The sequence below is a fragment of the Anguilla rostrata genome, chromosome 8 (assembly GCF_018555375.3).
Source record: "Anguilla rostrata isolate EN2019 chromosome 8, ASM1855537v3, whole genome shotgun sequence".
Lineage (NCBI taxonomy): Eukaryota > Metazoa > Chordata > Actinopteri > Anguilliformes > Anguillidae > Anguilla > Anguilla rostrata.
In genome coordinates this window covers 43789862-43808866 of record NC_057940.1, presented here as the reverse complement: position 1 = coordinate 43808866, position 19005 = coordinate 43789862, and the positions used below count along the sequence as shown (strand labels likewise).

The 19005-nt window shown below is 38.6% G+C and overlaps 1 protein-coding gene and 1 long non-coding RNA gene across 2 annotated transcripts in view; one reads left to right on the top strand and one right to left on the bottom strand.

Annotated features, from left to right (window-relative positions):
- The window catches only part of LOC135261793 (uncharacterized), a 499003-nt gene that overhangs the window by 18046 nt on the left and 461952 nt on the right, over window positions 1–19005 (top strand). The window lies entirely within an intron of this gene.
- The window catches only part of angpt1 (angiopoietin 1), an 85266-nt gene continuing 79176 nt past the window's right edge, over window positions 12916–19005 (bottom strand). The window contains exon 9 of the mRNA XM_064348402.1: window positions 12916–17977. Within this exon, the coding sequence (XP_064204472.1) occupies window positions 17817–17977 (161 nt within the window). The 3' untranslated portion in view covers window positions 12916–17816. The remainder of the gene's footprint in view (window positions 17978–19005) is intronic.

Sequence of the window (19005 nt, the reverse complement as noted above, 5' to 3'; positions counted from 1 at the left end):
CTTACATCAGGTTTATGCATATGCATACAAGATAAACTGCAGGCCTAAAGACATTCAAACTCAAATTTTCACAACTCTACACATTTCATGTTACCATACATTTCCTGTGTTAAGTCAATTGAATTATCTACTTTATTTCAATAAGAGGTAATTTCAAAATAATAGCTAAGAGACTAATTTATTTCAGCTTTTATGTGCTATATCAGATTTTCAGTGGGTCAAACGTTTACATACACTTTGTTAGTAGTTGGTGGCACTGCCTTTTAATAGCTTAACTTGAATCAAACCCTTGGGGTAGCCTTCCACAAACTTATCACAATACTTTGCTGGAATTTTTGCCCATTCCTCCTGACAGAACTGATGTAACTCAGTCAGGTTTGTGGGCCTCCTCTGACACACTTTTTCAGTTCAGTCCACAAATTTTCTATGGTATTCAGGTCAGAGCTTTGTGATGGCCACTCCAATACTTTCACTTTGTTGTCTTTAAGCCATTTTGTTACAACTTTGGAGGTACGCTTAGGATCATTGTCCTGCTGGAAGGCCCAGTTGTGACCAAGTTTTAACTTTCTAGTTGATGTCTTGAGGTGTTGTTTTAGTATTTCTAGATAATCCTTCTTCCTCATGATGCCATCTATTTCCTGAAGTGCACCAGTCACTTTTCCAGCAAAACACCCCCACAACATGATGCTGCACATGCTTCCTAGTTGGGATGGTGAGATTCAGATTAAAAGCCTCACCCTTTTTCCTCCATACATAGCGCTGATGATTATGGCCAATCAGTTCAATTTTTGTTTCATCTGACCAGAGAAAACTCCTCCAAAAGGATTAGTCTTCATCCTGGTGATCACCTGTAAACTTAATTCTGGCTTTTTTATGCCAGTCTTGGAGTAGGGGCTTTTTCCTTGCGCGACAGCCTTTCAGGCCATTGGGATGTAGGATTCTCTTAACGGTGGATGTAGATACTTTGGTACCTGATGCCTCCAACTCCTTCACCAGTTCCTTTGTTGTTGTCTTGCGGTTCAGTTCAACCTGTTGGATCAAAGTTCGTTGAGCCCTGGGAGTTCATTTGTGCATCCTTCCTGAATGATGCAGTGTCTGTGTGGTCCCAAGATTTTTATATTTGCATACAATTGTTTGTGCAGATGCTCGTGGTACTTTCAGTTGTTTGGAAATTGCTCCTAAGGAGGAACCGGACTTGTGGAGGTCCACTTTTTTTTTTTCTGGTTGGCGAGTTGCTTGGATTTTGCCATGGTATGAGGTTAAAAATGCGTGGTCAAAATCGTCCAATATAGCCAATGGTGCATTAACCCAGTAAATCCTAATTATGACATTGGTATCGAAGCTTCTAAGTCTTTACATCATTCTGAATCTTCCAGACGTTAATAGACAGTCAACTTGGTGTATGTAACTTCTGCCACTAGATTCTTATAGTAAAAAGCTGATAATGTTGATATTTATATATAATAATTTTTAAAATCATATGTATTATAATTATACAAGACTGTTTATGTCTTCCTCTCCACTCACTGATGTTTGAGAATCTGGTGCAAATGGTGGCATGCATCACCAGGTGGTGCTACACTGGTGGGAGTTAGGCGGTTCTCCCCATCACGTAAAGATGTGCACTAATGGTCAACAAGGTGAGTCCCCACCTTTACAAACGTATGGTCGTTGTCTGAGGCTTTGAATAAGTCACACATCACTGAGAAAAGTACACAAGTTCACTTTAAAGCACAAATTCAGAACGTGGTACCTGCAGGTGGCTGACAGAGGATGACTAATATACTCCAGGCTAGGACTTCGTTTCCATAAGAGCACCATATCAAAGGGATACTAGTTAACAGCCAAGACATGCAAGCCACACCGCAGGGATTACACTCACGTACACGTCACTGAAGCAAAGGCCCAATGCAAGGAACACAGCAACACTACAAACGTCACACTAGGAATTCCCCCAACCCGTCAGGGCAAATCCATTTAGTCCCTCCCCCCAGGGTCTATAAGTAACCCTCCCCAACTCCCCTCCGAAGTTTCCCACATTATTAAAAAAAAAACATGTGTAACATTAACACAATATAAATGTTTTTTTAAAACTCAGCTCGCCCAGTCAGGGAGACCCTCCCCTGGGGTCTGAGCTTATGGCGCGGTCCAACTCCCCAGGGAATCACGGCTTCGTTGGACAGTGCTGGAAACAGAGGTACAACACTCCGCGATGTGCGGGGTGCTGCTTTACCAAGCTGGGAAGTGGCGGCCTGTACTCCTGAGCCCCAGCCCTGACTAACTACAGGAAACAACAGGCTTCACCTCCTAGCACAGGAACAAAGCTCGCCCCCTATTATACCTATCTTCGTCGCCGGCAGCTATAAGTAGCTACGAACAACACCCTCCCCTCCAAGAGAGTGCCAAGCCGCAGAACAACACAGTAGCTTCCCAGACCACTTGAACAGCACCCGGCTCTGCCTTTTTATATCTCCCTGAGTCTCTCTCGGTGCTGACAATCAGCCACAGGTGTAGCCAGTTAAACAATCACTCACTCACTCCAGAGAGGCAGTATCCACTACTGCCTCACTAAACTACTTTGAGTGTGAGAAAAACATTGTATAAATACAAGGAATTATTATTAATCTAATATATTGCCAAAAAATATAGCACTGGTAATGGTGTGAGAAGCTACCGATGAGTACAAAATAGTCAACAGGAATGATTTCATATATTCATATTCCAATACCATATCACATTGTTGGGAATGGCCCCTAAGCCCTTTACCAGAGGTGGGGCACTTCAGTCGCATGACTTGACTCAAGTCAGACTCGAGTCGCAAATTTGAGGACTAGTGACTTGCTTGACTAACGTCGACTTGACTTTGCCTTGGTATTCATGGCTTGAGACTTGACTTTTACTTGAGGCAGATGACTCGAAAGGACTTGACAGTTTTTATTAAGCTGAATAGCCTGTTTGCATTTTTCTAGATATTGAGCATGGACAGTTACCGTTTTGATACATGACTGGGTTTCTCTCGAGCCTTATATTACCAGACCGTTTCTGATTCAGACAAGACAGCTTATGAATTGACAGCTTTTCAAGACAGTGCTTCACCATTCTGTTCGCGGTCCCTCACTAGTTCAAAGTCAATATAACTCAACCACAGCAGAATGGTCTCTCCCTCCCTCTAATCAACTGTGTGGCAAATGCAATCCTGCGAGATCAGGCAAACAAAATGGTATTTTTCCTTGATGAGGATTAAAAGCTCAGTGTTCTAAATTAATGGATGTATTAGTCTACAAAATCCACAGCAGAAAATAGTAATCATCAGATAGAATACTATGTTTCGTTTACGCGCAATTTGAACAATTGCCTATACAGTAGGTACTCGCGTGTGCCACATAATAAATACAAAGTGGGAAACAGTTGCGGGTATAATAATCTATTTCGGCATTCAAAGGGTCATAGATAAAGATTTAAAAACTGCCATGATCATCCAGACATGCTAGTCACCCTCCACACCATAATATCAGTCATTTCAACTCTCTATTTTAACGTCACTCATATCCTCTATGTTGAAAACTGTCAATGGAAGGCCCAATTAAAGGAAAAATGACAAAATGCTTAGAGATGAAATAGCATACCAATATTATATGATATCATATATGTCTGTTTTAATGTAATAAGTGATTTTAAAATGTCAGTAGTGTAATCTAATGTAACCAGAGCAGCCTATATTTCTAGGAAGGAGGTTGAAAAGAAAAACATACCTGCAGCTCACAAAGGTAGCAATAACTAGTGATTGATGGACACACACTATATTACAGTCATATTCCCATTAAGTTAGTGAATACCAACAGAAACAGAAATTTCTCAAGTATCAACAACTACCAGACATTTATAGTATCTATACCAATTGGTCCCATCACCATGTTTTGTCTGAGAAAACAATACATTTCATTTTATCAACAAAACTATTTTGTTAAATATTTTTTGCCCAAACTAATATAAAAGTAGTACTGAATTATTTTAACAACATGTATTTTGCACTCAAAATTAGGAAGTATCGATATGCAGTATCAGTAGTGGTATTGGTATGGATAAAATCCTAACCATACCCATCCCTAGTTGTAGAGACTAACTAACTAAAACTAACAGGTGCATTTTTCTCATGACATGGTTTGCCACTGTACCCCTTTCTCTCTTGTTTTAAGCGCTTCTTACATGGTGACTTGACTTGTGACTTGCTTGACATGAGCAATGACTTGACTTGTTTTGCTTAACGTTTAGCAGTGACTCAACTTGACTTGCTTGAGTCTGAACACAGTGACTTGGGACTTGCTTGAGACTTGAAGGTTAAGACTTGTTTGTGACTTGCACATGTGTGACTTACTCCCACCTCTGTCCTTTACTAACAGCAACATTTAAGTCTTCACAACTACATGCAATTTTAAAGAAATTATTGTTCCATGTCCCCCTAGTGTTTGAGAGAGCTGTTTAATAAAATACTGTTAATAATACATAGACTGCCATGCTTCAAGCAGCATTGAACAGTAAAAAATTTCTATATTACTGAAAATTGTCTTTCCATATACTGCATTTTTCGATGAGTGCAGGAATTGTAACTGTATGTACATTTCATCCATCTTGAAATAATTTTCATAGATTCATAGATGAGCCATTCTTTGGAACCATGGTGGGTTAGGAAATTAAATTTATTCAGCATAACCGCATTACTGTGTTTAACAAATGACATATCACAACATAAATACAACTGCCTGCCTGTATTAGTATTAATAATATGAGACAGCAATATTTTTCAAGTCTTAAATTTAATTTCCCCCAGAAACCAAATTATTTTTTCACACCCCTTTGTGATGACACGCCCATGTATTGTTTCCATCTGGCAAACATGCAACACTTAGTTAGGTTGGCTTAGTTAGCGGACATTTTTGGCACCAGGCATAGTACTCTTCAGAACCTTCTATTTTCTACTTTAAATGTAGCACTGTCACCTTCCTCTTCAGAGTGATTCAGTACAGAGGTCTGTTGGACTATAGTCCCATTAGAGACTCTTGAAGGAAGTGGACATGATTGAAACACAATTTTTTCTTTCTTGATTCCCGTTTTGTGTACTTTTTAAAAATCTAATTGAAATCAGCAATACAACCTATAATCCAAATTTTACTGGTATTTCAAAATGTACTCACATCACACATCAAATTTATAAGATACCTGATGAAAAAAATGTTTTTAACATACACACATGCCAAGTTACTCACACATGCAAAGCACTGTCTATAAGTCATTACTTCAAATCTAGGGCTGCCATTAAAAATACTGATATCAAAATTGTGCAAAGTTAAATGAAACAATATTGCCTGTCTTTGCTCACACAAATTAAACAAGCTGTATTTCTAAGCAATGCTACCCAATGTTTCCAAAAGTCTTTCTATTCATTATCTTGCGCCAGTTTGTATACAACCAGTAACGTTACCTACCAGTATGATCAGACCAACACTGGTCATACAACACTGTACAACACTGATTTTAATTTCACAGCCGTCTGCACTACTAACATTATACTCTTGGTCTGCTGTGTCGTTAGCAGGGTAGCTAATGTTCAACTCCGTGAGAATCCCAAAAGCGGAATTGTCTAAAGTGTGCTTGTATTGTATTTGTATTTAAGAAATATAAATGCATTTTCCCGCAAAGATTGTACAGATGCAAAGGCAATAGTTTAAATGTCAGTGTAATGAGTGAGCTGTTTCCATGAGTCTGAGGGAGGATTCAAACCTTGCCGGTAACTCGTCCAAAAGTGTCACAGGCAGACGCGCTACCCAGTGAGCTACTAGTAAAGGCGACATAGAAACAGCAAAATTTTACTTCTTTAAACAAGTACACTTCCATATATATAATTTTACATGTGCATCTGATGAGTCGTTAGCAAGGTAGCTAATGATAAACTCGGTCAAAATGCCGAAAGCAGAACTGTCTGAAGTGTGGGTGTATTTCATTATTTTAGTGGTTATGAATTTCACAGCCGTATGCATTAGTAACATTATATCATACCTTAATAATTTATATGCTTGGCTAGCTAATACTGTCTAACCATTTGTAGAACACACAGCTCATCATCATGGATGTTTTTTTAAAAATAAATTCTGACAAAAACTTTACAGTTACACAGAATATAAATAAAAGATGCTAAATATTTAATTGATGAGTAGTCAATACTGTAGCCTACATAACTTAAGGTATGATTTTACCCAAAAATCCAACATACCTGACACAAAATGACAACCGCAAATCCATGTTTCGGTGCCTGGATTCCAGTTGTTTCTGTGAATTGTAACGATCCATTTGCTTCTTTTTTCTTTAGCTTTCAGCAGTCTGTAAAAAAGATAGCTCCGATTTCTTGTTGAATCTATTTGTACAGTCAATCGCACAACAGCTCTTTCCCATTTTAGATGTGTTTTTTGTGTTTTCACGGCATTCAAGGTGAACGCTAACGCTATCACTCAGTAGTCTTTCTGCCACTCAGTGGGCCACTCATGACATCCACCTACTGTGATGTCATGTGCATACCCTCTATAGTTTAAATGTTTTAAAACTAGCAATGCAGTGTAACAAGTGAGAGGTTTTCATGTGTCCGAGGGGGCCTCAAACCTAGCCTGTCAGTCATCCAAAAGGGTCACAGGCAGACGAGCTACCCCATGAGCAACTAATGAAGAGACAGAGGAATATCAAAGTTTTGCATACATGTAATTTTGCGTGTGCATCCGATGTTTTTTATTGGCTGATGTACCTTAAACGTCCAATGGGGAGACACATTGTTTGTGGGCTTGGAGCATTTGTGATGATGTAATCAGGCAGGAGAAAGAAGGATAAAACTCAAAATCCCATAAGTTTGGGGCTTTATTGTGTGGACGTGTGAAGTTGTTTGGGAATTATGTCTGTTGAAATGGGGTCAGAAGGTACATAAAATAATGTTTTTTAAGGGCTGACAGCCTGTGGTCATTGCGGTTATTTCTGTAGGGAACCCTGAAAAGTGCCAAACTCTCAGTACTGTATAGGTATGGGGCATGCCGCCCCGCCAAGGCATAACTTGGCGGGATGGCATACCTGCCATCCCTATTTTAGAATGAATACTTCTGGAACCACAATGTATATTCAGTTTAACAATATTACAGATGTTACGTACCACAGTTACATGTGTGAAAGTGGCACTCTTCCAGTATCACCTGTATCACCTCTGGCGTGTACTTGACTGAAATTCCATTAAACCTTGCAGAAATACTCAAATGTTCACATTTACATTCTCTCTCAGAAAGTTCACACTTTTGGAGAGAAATCTGAGCCACACACTTTTTCCATTGAGGCTGTTTGGCTGCTTGGTTCTTCCACAGTGCCTCTCAAAAGTTGACTCTAGCAAAATATAGTCTCTGGCACTTAACATCAGTGCATGTATTTAATGAGCTTGTTGATGTTCTACTTTTTTTTTTCTTCAGTTACACCCAGCTATCAGTTGGATCTTCCAGTCAATGAGTCAATCCAGGGAGGGGAGCTGAAGTATGCATGGTTGTCATTACCTTCCCAACTGTGTTGGATTAGAATACAGAACACAAATTATTTTGGTCCTTCTCATGAGGATCCTGTAAAGTGGGTCTCAGTGTATCCTTGAGATTTGTGGGTCCTTGTCCTGAGGGTTGAGGAGCATAACAAAGTTTTACCTTGGTGTTGCTCACTGGAAATTAATTATATCCAGAGACGTTGGGATTGAATGATATTCTTGTCTCCTGGTTATGCCTTTTAACTCTTCTCCCCAGACCCCTGACTCATATTTGTTCTTTAGTGGGCTGGAAAGTTGTCAGTTTGAAGCTTTTTCTGCTTAGATGTTCACCATCACTGGGAATTCCTAGATAATTTAAGCCCAGCAGCTGTTCATGCTTTTTTTTTGTATGGTGTCCTGTATTTGTCCTGTAAGAATATAAATTACGCTGTGTTTAAAAATCATACTGTTTGATTACAAATGCACAAAAATTTTTTGTTGTGTTTTATCATCTGTGGAAGTCGCGTACCAAGTTGACAAGGTGCTTGGTGTGTTCCGTCAGCTTGTTCACTGTGAAAGGATTCCCAGTAGGTAAAATACTGTTCATATTCTGATGATGATATAATTACTTATTAATTATTTACAAGAATGTACAACCATTATTCTATTAAATGAGTGAAATGTTATTTTGTTTTTTTATTTTGTTATATCAGCATGAATTGTGACTTAAATAGTTTGTAGACATTTATACACTCCATATTTAAGTGACTGATTCAGGGTAAGAACTTTGCTCAAAGTTTCAAGAGCTGTGCTTTACCAAGGTACCTGCAGTGGTCTACATTGGGCGGGTAGGCCTGAGGGTCCCATGGGTCTGTCCACAGATTTTTGCAGTGTTGGCGGCATTTTTATAGCTGTGGGTGGGCATAAATAGGCACATTTGAACCTGCAGGTATTGCGTAGGCATGATGTATGAAGCCAAAATTTATATATAGGAACACAGATACATAGATATTTTGTTTTTGTTGAAATGTGCCTAGCATTCCAAGGCTGTACATTGTTGTAAGATTCAGTAGCCAATCAGTAGGCAGTGTTGTGCATATCCCGCTTTTACAGCTCGTTTCCAACCCAAACCACTGCAAAGAGAGCAAACTTTTTTTTTTTGTCAGTGACATTTCCTTCTGACATCTACGACGACAATCGCAACCACAACATTTATTTTGCCTTTTGTATAGCTATTTCCATGGATAAAATCGCATTTATTATTATTATTATTTATTGGTAAAAACATTTACTTCATATCCAGGGAGCCATAGCCAACTACTTGCATGTTACATGACATGTGTAGCCATTTAGTAATATGTTCACATTTCAGTCTAGAAAATAACCCGTTAATCCAGAGAAATTGCTGAGTTGTCAGAATCTCTATCGCAACAGAATGTATCAAGGCTGGCAGCCCGGATCAAATTTGTTGTGACAGCTGTCGTTCAAAACAAACACCTGAGAGAGGCTGTCTGCATGCGTGCCTCCCCCAAGGCATTACATCATTGTTCTGCAATGCGCAGCTGTCGTAAATACATGCTGGGCTCGATAACCGGAATCGATAAGCTTGTAGGCATACGATTCCAATGAATAGGACAACTTGGAACCGGTTCTCGTTTCCCATCCCTATTTAAATGTGCCCAGAATTCCAAGGCTTGTTGTAAGATTTGGTAGTCAATCAGGACTTGAATACAAGTTTTTTTAGAGTGAAAAAACTTTGATATTATTTATTTTAATGTATTTTGTTGTTGTTGAAATGTGCCCAGCATTCCAAGGCTGTAAGAATCAGTAGCCAATCAGGACTTTTTTCAAGTTTTTTGAAGATTGCAAAAACATTGATATTATTTATTTTAATTTAATTGAATTTCTTTTTGTTGTTGTTGAAAACACAGCATTCCAAGACTGTACATTGTTGTCAGATTCTAAGCCTCTGCTATGCTGTAAATAGTTGTTGATTTTTTTTTTTTTAAATGTCTGTTGAATAAATGACTTATTTATAACAACATTCACATTACGTAGTCATATTTTCAAATCTCCAGTCAGCTTTTAGCACTGACTTAATGTAGGGCCTTATGGAATCTGTGTTATAGCTTTTTTAAATTCTCAATTCCGCAATGTCATCCGTGATTCTGTTATCACAGAAACTATAGGGCCCTATCTTAATGCTGCCATCAGTCTGTCGCTGGCCCGCACTGGGCCCCCATCAAAAAAGATGCTTGCCACCGGGCCTAACAACTTTTCTGGGGGAAACCCTGATATGTGCCTATCAATTAAACTTGATCAATTAATCTTATATTTTGATATTCCTACAGCTACCTATATGCATCCAGGTTTGCAGGAGGACCTAGGACAAGGTTTTGGCAGGCATTGGCAGGTGCAACAAGCCGTGGGAGCAGTTGGGTCTGGCAGGAGAAGCCACGGGAGCGAGCAGGTGAGGGCTGAAAAAATGTGGGCCATGCAGACCTCTAACCTACAGCCTTTGGTTTCCAAGTCAATTTCCTGAGCACTAGTCACAGCACTGCTCATTTCCTAATGTATGTGGCTATGAATGGACTGTATTTTTCTTAGCTAGACAGGAAAGCCAGGTGCAAACATTAAAGTAGGCATTACCGTGCAGTGCTTCACGGTGTATTGTCTATGAAAAGACACTTTACATTTCAAACCAGGCTTTCCTCTTTTCTCTCTTTTTTATAATGATAATGTCACAGGAATTTAAGATCTGGGTCCCTGTTAACACTGCAGGTACTGCCTTCTCTCCTATCTGATTTGGCGAGGAGAAGCACTGTCTGCTGGCAGGGCCCCAGCTGTCCCTCAGGAGCTCTCTTCCACTGTCTGCCTTGAGCAGCAGGAAATGATCAGTCTTTAAAAGAGCCAACAGCCCATGAAAGCTGGGGTCTGAGCTTTGAGCCAGACTTCATCTAACCTCAGGAACATGCAGCATCTGTACTGCTTGGATCATCACTTTGTGGAACATCAATGTGTCAACATTTTGGATTTTAACTCAAGAATTTTGGATTTTTACTTTTTGCTCAAAATATTTGGTTCACTTTCTTGTCATGCTTTGTTTATATATCTTGATTCCCCATGAGCATGGCGTGGTATTACTATTACCTTTTTCCAAATCCATACCATTATTCATGAAAATAAGACAACCCATTGTGAGTTTTTGCATTAGGAGGCCCTGTTCCTCCTACTGTTTGTGGCTCTGATCACCCATACGTTGACACATTCCTGCAGGGCATGTGGGACATACAGAAGTCTGCATGCAACATTAATATGTTTGACCCTGATTAGGTTGAGGAATGCAAGCTATGGCATTGCAAAATGATAAATAATCAATAAAATGGTTTAAAAAACAAAGAGTAGAGGTCCTGAAAGTGTTGCTGAACAACCTGAACAATCCATTGATGTAGAAGGCCCAAATGAACAGCCACAGCTTTCACATCCATCTTCCTCCTTGCAGATGTTTTAGGGTTTTGCAACTTGTTATCAATGGAAATAATATCTTTGGAGAAACTTGATGTGGAACACAAGATGTCTTTGAGTAACTGCCTGTCAGCAGACTAAAAAGGCAAAGGTGAAAAGCTAACTTTTATAGGCATAATACAACAGTATATTTTCCTTCATAACTTATAAAGAAATCATATTAGAAGCAACAAGCCTTGTAGTTTATAAAACTAGCTTGCACAAGTGGTGTCTCGTGGCCTAGCCTGGAGGGCACTGTCCGCATGCTCACTGCGAGCAGTGACGTTGGCGGTGCGAATGTGGCTATGGGACTTTGTTGCATGTCTCTCCCTCTTTCTCACTCTCCATTCTTCCTGTCTCTCTACACTGTCCTGTCCAATAAAGCTAAAATATATTTTAAAAATAGCACCAGCTGACACACTGCTAGACCACGAGTAAAATGATCAGCCTTGCTGATTGAATGCTGCTTTCTCAACACTATGTTTTCTTCTATTTAGGCCATATATTTAGAGTATATATTTAGGTTTATTATCAAAACAAATCAAAGATCTGTAATAAAGAAAGTATTTATTTATTTACATAAAATGAGGCACAAAAAAGCAATGAGTTTTGCTATGAGTGACCACCTGTCAACCAGGGTATCTTTTCAGTTTGAAAGTAGTTTTAATTCAGTGAGGCATTTCACCACATATTCTTTATTTGTTAAATTTGAGTTGGATCATCACCAAAATGTGTATGAAACAAAGAAATGTTCCCACCTATTTACTGCACATTTATTTTTTAAGATAAACAAAATATAACCAATAATGTCACAAGCAAATTTGAAAGCTGCAGGTTTTTCCCCATTTTTTTATTTTTAAAGCAAATTATTCATGAATACCAGTAGCTTTTGGTCATAGACACTCTACTATTTTCCCATGGAGTGCTTTGAGATGCTATGCCAAATCAAGAAGAAAAAGATTAATCTTAAAAAGGCCTTCATGCATTTATTTCATATATGTTAAGGAAATGTTGACCATTAGTTATAAAAATCCTTTAATTCTACAAATAAAATGACAGAACCAAGAGCTTTATGAGGTGTAAGCACAATATTATGACTAGTATTATTTATGCATAACTGTGGTTATTGAGTTGGGTGCTTTTCTCACAGAAGTTAACATTTTTATAGTAATATATATATATATATATATATATATAATTAATATGTGCTTAAAGTGCACGTTATCTGCTTTAAATAAAAGGGTATTTTTTATTCACTTTGGTTTCTCCATATAGAAATGTCTTTGTCCCAAACATTATGGAGGTCACATGCAGTGCCCTCCAGAATTGGGAACAGTATGGGCACAGTTGGGGTATATTTGTTATTTTTGCTGCATACATAATACATGGATTTGAGATCAAAATATGATTTTGAAACAAAAGTGCAGACAATCAACTTTTACTTCATGATATTTACTGGTGTACATGTTTTTACCACATAAACAGCTGTTTTTGTATGAATTCCCCCCATTTGCAGCTGTTCAAAGTTTTTAAGTAAGTTAAAAGATGAACTTATAAGTAAATCAAAGCCTGATATTTGGTTGCATAGCCCTTATTACAATAACTGTCATTTGGTATTTTCTTTGGAAATGCCTTTTCAGACCTTCACTGCAGCCGCTTTCAGTTGATCTTTGTTTTCAGGGTTCAGTCTTCGGTCTCCTCTTCAGAAAGTGAAATGCATGCTTGATTGGATTTAAATCAGGTGATGTATTGGACAAAACCTTTCCCTGTTGATGAATGCTTGGTTGGAGAGGCAGAGTGTCTGCGGTCATGGGGGGTTTGCTGCAGGATGAAGCACCGGCTGATGAGGTTGGAGGAATTTCTTTGTACATAGCCAGACAAAATCTGTCTGTACACTTCTGAATTTATCCTACTGCTGCCTCTGTTAAATCATCAACAATGATGAGTGAACATGTTCCAGAAGCAGGCTTTCCATCACCTTGGTAAAGGTATATTTTGGTCTCATCTGTCCATTTTTGGCTAAATTTAATCTGGTCTTTTGATCCTTGCTGCTGATGAGAGGTTTGCATCCTCTTTGTATATAAATGAACAACAACTTTATATATAAATGAAAAACAATGAATTAAAACAAAAACCTAAAATAACAAAGACAAAAGAAAGCAAAACTACTATTTCAGTTCCCTGCTTGTAGCTGGCCAACTTTCCAACAGACCAGCTTTTCAGAGGTGGATTACCTTTTCCCCATCATGTGTGCTCAGAAACAAAGCTAAAACCAAAATGAAACGAAAATCATAAACACGCTCTCGGTGTGAGCTCCTGGTCTCGGCCCTGAACTGTGGAGGGGAACACACCTTTAAGCACCTGGGTTGATTATTTAACGCAACCCAGGTGCGTGTGCTCTCTCCACCAGCCGGCGCAGCCAAGACCAATCCGGTTCACTGCCGGACCGAATGCCACACACCTCCAAACCCAGAATGCAGCCGAAGGCTAATTCAGCTTACGCCGAGACCGCTCTCTCCCAGGTTTCGACACCAAAACAATATACTGAAACAACAAATTAATATAACAAAGACATAAGAAAGTAAATTAGAGCGACAACTATTTCAGTTCGCCGCTTGTAGCAGGCCCGCTTTCCATCTCCTCCTACTTCTCAGTGGAGGTTTAATTCCCCCCGTCATGTTTAAAGAAACACGCTCTTGGTGTGAGCTCCCGGTCTCGGCCCAAAACTGTGGAGAGGAACACACCTTTAAGCACCTGGGCTGATTAATTAACGCAACCCAGTTGTGTGTGCTCTGTCCACCTGCCGATGCAGCTGAGGCCGATCCGGTTCACCGCCGGACTGAATGGCACAATAGAGGGTATGCATTGACGTCACTTTCCCACCGGAACACGCCCCCTCAGTCGGGACTAAGTGGCAAAACATGCTGCGACATGGCTGTCTTTGCTATAGGAAACAGCAAAACCAGGGGTAAAACGAACGATTATCTGCTTAAATTAAAGGCAGTTGGACTCGACAGTGATCCTTACAACTTACCAAAGAACCAGTGGTCCGTGGACATTCAACAAGAAATCGGAGCTATCTTTTTACAGACTGCCGAAAGCTAAAGAAAAGAGAAGCAAATGCATCGCTGCTATTCGCAGAAACAACTCGAATCCAGGCACCGAAACTTGGATTTGCGGTTGTTGTTTTGAGTCAGGTATGTTGGATTTTTGGGTAAAATCATACCTTAATAGTTCATATGTTTGGCTAGCTAATACAATCTAACCATCCCCCCTTTGTTTGTAGAGCACAAGGCTCATCATCATGGATTATTTTTAATAAATGCTGACAAAACATTTACAGTTACACAGAATATAAATGAAAGATGCTAAATATTTAATTGATGAGTAGTCAATACAGTACATAACTTAAGGTATGATTTTACCCAAAAATCCAACATAGCCTACCTGACACAAAATGACAACCGCAAATCCACGTTTCAGTGCCTGGATTCCAGTTGTTTCTGCGAATTGCAGCGATCCATCTGCTTCTCTTTTCTTTAGCTTTCGGCAGTCTGTAAAAAGATAGCAACGATTTATTATTGAATCTATTTGTACAGTCAATCGCACAACAGCTCTTTCCCGTTTTAGATGTTTTTTGTGTCTTCGCGGCATTCAAGCTGAATGCTAACGCTATCACTCATGGTCTTTCTGCCACTCAGTGGGTGTAACCGCAGCACTTCGCCTGCGGTGACGTCATGTGCATACCCTCTATAACTTACAAACAAAACAGTCAGAGCCAATCAAAAAACTTGGTTTAAAAATATCCATAAAGTGAACTTTTTCTTTAAATTGCAATGTTATATTACTGTGAAGTTATTGCTTTTGCATTACACCTTTATATCTTGAAAATCAAAGCTTTCTCTCCTTATAATTGCATTCCTCCATTACAATACTGGTACATCAGTATAAACTTTATTACACAGTTGATGTGAAAATTGGTTGTGATGCTGCATTACTCAAAGGACACTGTTCTTCATGTATTATCAGCTAGGGCTTTATATTTTTTTCTGCCTAAAACCTTTTTTTTATTGAACCTGATTAGAATGTCTTCCTTTTACATTTTAATGATATAAAAAAAATACTTATTCTTACAATGTTTTTATCTACACCATTCTACAAGTCCAAAAGTAATCACAAGTAAGAATGTTATAAAAGAAAAAACATATCACAGGTATTAAGGCTAGAAATTGAGGCTATTTTTATGGTGTACAGATAATACATCCACTCTTAATAAAATGACTGTTTAGAAAAATAGTGAATCAACTATGTAGTTAAACCAATTTAAATAATACACAAATTGTTAAAATAATCTCGCCCATATGTTTATACTGGTAGCTGTAAAATAGTAATGTATACATTTGGGTATACAAATGTATACACTTTAGTGGTATACAATAGCAGTGATGCTGTTTTGTTAACCCTTGTGTTGTCTTCATATTATGTATGAACCTGTGACCACTGGGTCAAATATGACGCACCTGAACTGAACCCCCTGTGATTAAGCCTCCTCATTGAATTTTAAAATTGAAATCAAATTTTTACTTATTTAGAAATAGCCTGTCATTCATCAATAAATCGGTGAATAAATACCAACTTCACTGTCCAGAGAGACTATTTCTTCAGTCTACACCACTCCTTTTTACAAAACACATAATCCTTTTTTTGTTGTTGTTGTTGTAATATATGTGTGGTGCTTAACTTTAATGATAACCTCTGATTCATTACTGCAGGGTTAAATAAAGACTCAATAGACAATATTTATACCTGATGGTGTACCACTTTTTAAAAATATAAAAAGGGCAATATTTAACTTTTCCGAATGGTAGGGTCACACCAGAAAGAAGTTATCAAATTTCATGCTGAAAAAAAACAAAACATTTTGGGGGGTTTTCATTGCTGTTAAACTCAGGATCGGGTCATTTTTGTCCCTGAGGACAACCATGCTTTGTGATAAGGCAGAGTAATTCACTGACGTCAGATTTACTCTATCTACAGTACCAGAATCACTGTCAACCATAAATAAACTTTAGAAAAAATGTCGACAAAGTCACTCTGATGTCACCCATTTACTTTCCATGGGCTTCTCAAAGCAATATTTTGACTGTAATGGTACCATTAGCTTAACATTGAAATGGGTAGCTGGAAAACCTATACTGGAGCCAACCATACTGGCGCTAGAGAGCAATTTCTTTTAACAAGACCAGGAAGAGAGCTTCAGAAACAAAGCCTAGTCTTGGCCGTTCGCTGTTAACACATCATGGACCTCTTTGAAAATAGGAGACCAATAGTTTTTTTTTTTTTTTTAATATTATTTTGTGATTACATATTTACCATTTTATTTTTGACATAGACAGTAGTAAGGACCCCCCTGCACCAATAATATTTATTTATAATAAATTGGAAGGTTTTAGGTTAGGTTTTAGGTTTTCAATGACTAGGTGGTTAAACACTTTTATTAAATAGGAAATGAAATAAGGTTTTTCTTCTACATTCTGTCAACTGAGTTAATTTACTGTAATGTACATCAGAGTAACAGTGGCAGAAGGTAGGTACATTATTCATCCTTACCCTCATCTTCCTCCATTCATATTCACAGTGCAATTTCCCCACACACACATTTCAGCTGGAATACTGGATTTTATATCATTAAAATGCTCTTCAAGAAAAACTAATTAAAAAGTCAATAGTTTAAAAACAATCAAAACAAAGACACAAATTGCCTATAAATTAACATCAATACACAAATATGACGTGGGACATAAAATTTTCTATTCCTCTTGAATTGGTTACCAGTTAAAAAAATGGCAGTAAGGAATACTGGCCCACTCATGTGTACAGGTATGTGTTCCTTTTCACATTTGCTCAAATTAGAAAACTGAGAAGAAGGAAACAACATATACTTATATAATATTGGGTCTCAAAGAAGCTCACAAGCAGTCACACAGTGGAGTATACAAACTTCCTTATTAGTGATTCAATAACAACATGGTAGTTATGGCTTAGGAATTATCAGTCCACATTGGTTAAACCGTGCATCCTGTTCAAAGTTCATATGTAGCACTAAGTCACTAAAATTGTCCTTCTATGAACTACAGAAAATGATCTTGTAATCCTTTGTGCAGTTCTTCATTTCCTTTCTGTTTGTAGAAGACTGTGTATAAAAATGTCAAACTGTACGTCAAACATTTCAGACTGTTGTATAAAAATAAAGAGCATTAATCATAATGTTCTGATTCAGAATGCCATTTTGCATCAACCCCAAAAGCCTTAGGAAAACCATGGTTTATTTTCTTGTTTATGTGCACGTCTCAAATTTGGCACTGTTAACATTGGGCAGTGCAAACAAATAAAGCTGAAAGAACAAATACTTGTGGCTCCAGCCAGGCCTCGTTCAGTTATGACTGTTCAGTTTTGTTCTCAACAGAAGCCCAGAGTTCAAGAGTAAAGCCGGAATGGCAGTGCTTAACACTGAAAACGTAACAAGATAATAAAGTTGGGGCAACATTTTTCTTCCCTAACACCACCCCCTCCCTCCGTGAAAAAGAGAAGGAAAAAAGAACTTGATCCTTGAGATCAAATCTGGCTCTGTAAGTTCAGTAACTTTAAGACAACCGTCTTTCACAATGTCCTGGTCCTTTACATGGAAAAGCATTTCTGCAAAATGTTGTTGATATTTCCTTTATAATCCACAAGCCTTGACAGTGCCGTTGAGTGTTACTGGAAGAAGGGGTCTCTCTCAGACTTCAAATGGACGGATCATCATGGTTGTGGCGCGAAGGGAGTAGCTCGGGCCTTTGAAGTAATGCCACTTGATGCCATTGAGCTTCCCAACATGCTGCCCCTTGGTATAATACATCCCGTTAAGGTTGGAGGGACCGCAGGCATCAAACCACCAACCTGAATTCAGGACAGAGGGAGAAGAAGGGGTGCAGCAAGAGGAGAGCAGGGAGAGAGGGGTAAAAGAGAGGGCAAGGAAAGTAAAGATGAACAGAGTGAGGGAAAATGGAGAAACTGGTCATGCTTGGAGAGCTTTTATGAAACTGCGTTTAAAAATGAACCCTGTTCCATTTGCCAGCTGTTGTGTCATTTCACACTGAAACCCCTACCCGTTTTGATTTATTTCATTTTGACAGACACATTCTCCTGGAATTCTCATGAGTAAAAAACCACATAACTTGGAAGTGTACGATGATCATATTTCTCTTTTTTATATAGCACTCCCTATGACTTTCATTCCAACAGTGAGAACCAAACAATGAGGTTCCCCTCTGGGGACCATCCCTGTCCCCTACTGCTTGTCATTTTCCCTTTTGACAATCATGACGTTTAAGACTTTACTGTCTCTGAGTTCACTGGTTACCGTCTCACTCGGCTTTGAGTAGCCTACTCCTGCAAAATAGCCTGCAAGCTAACCAAAGCATTACCCATGGAAATTGCACAAGTTTTAACCAATATGATAAATAACTGCATCACTGTTGAGCTTGTCTCATGATTCAGAGCAATGGCTTTCCTATTGGTGGATCTGGGACAGTGGTTGCAACTGAGCCTAGATAACCTGAACTAAGCAGACTCAGTCCCGATTTCTGGTTTTGAGCGATTGCACTTGTCACTTGTCAAAATTTAAACATGAGCTGTCTACACTACAAATTCTGCAAACTGCGAACTCTGCTTGGTCAGTGACCGCTTCTGCACAACAGTGTTGGGAAGAAAAGAATATAAGCACATAAAACTTGCAAATCTAAAATTGTGGTGTACAAATCAAGAAAAAATATTTTTGTCTTTGTCCCAAACATTATACATCACTGCATATACAACTACTTTTGCACCTATTTTAGCTTGTAGTTAGGGCTATATCCTAACCTTTTATTTGTTAGCTATATTTGTTGTTTGAGTTTGACCATCACAAATTCTTAATCTCTTGTCCA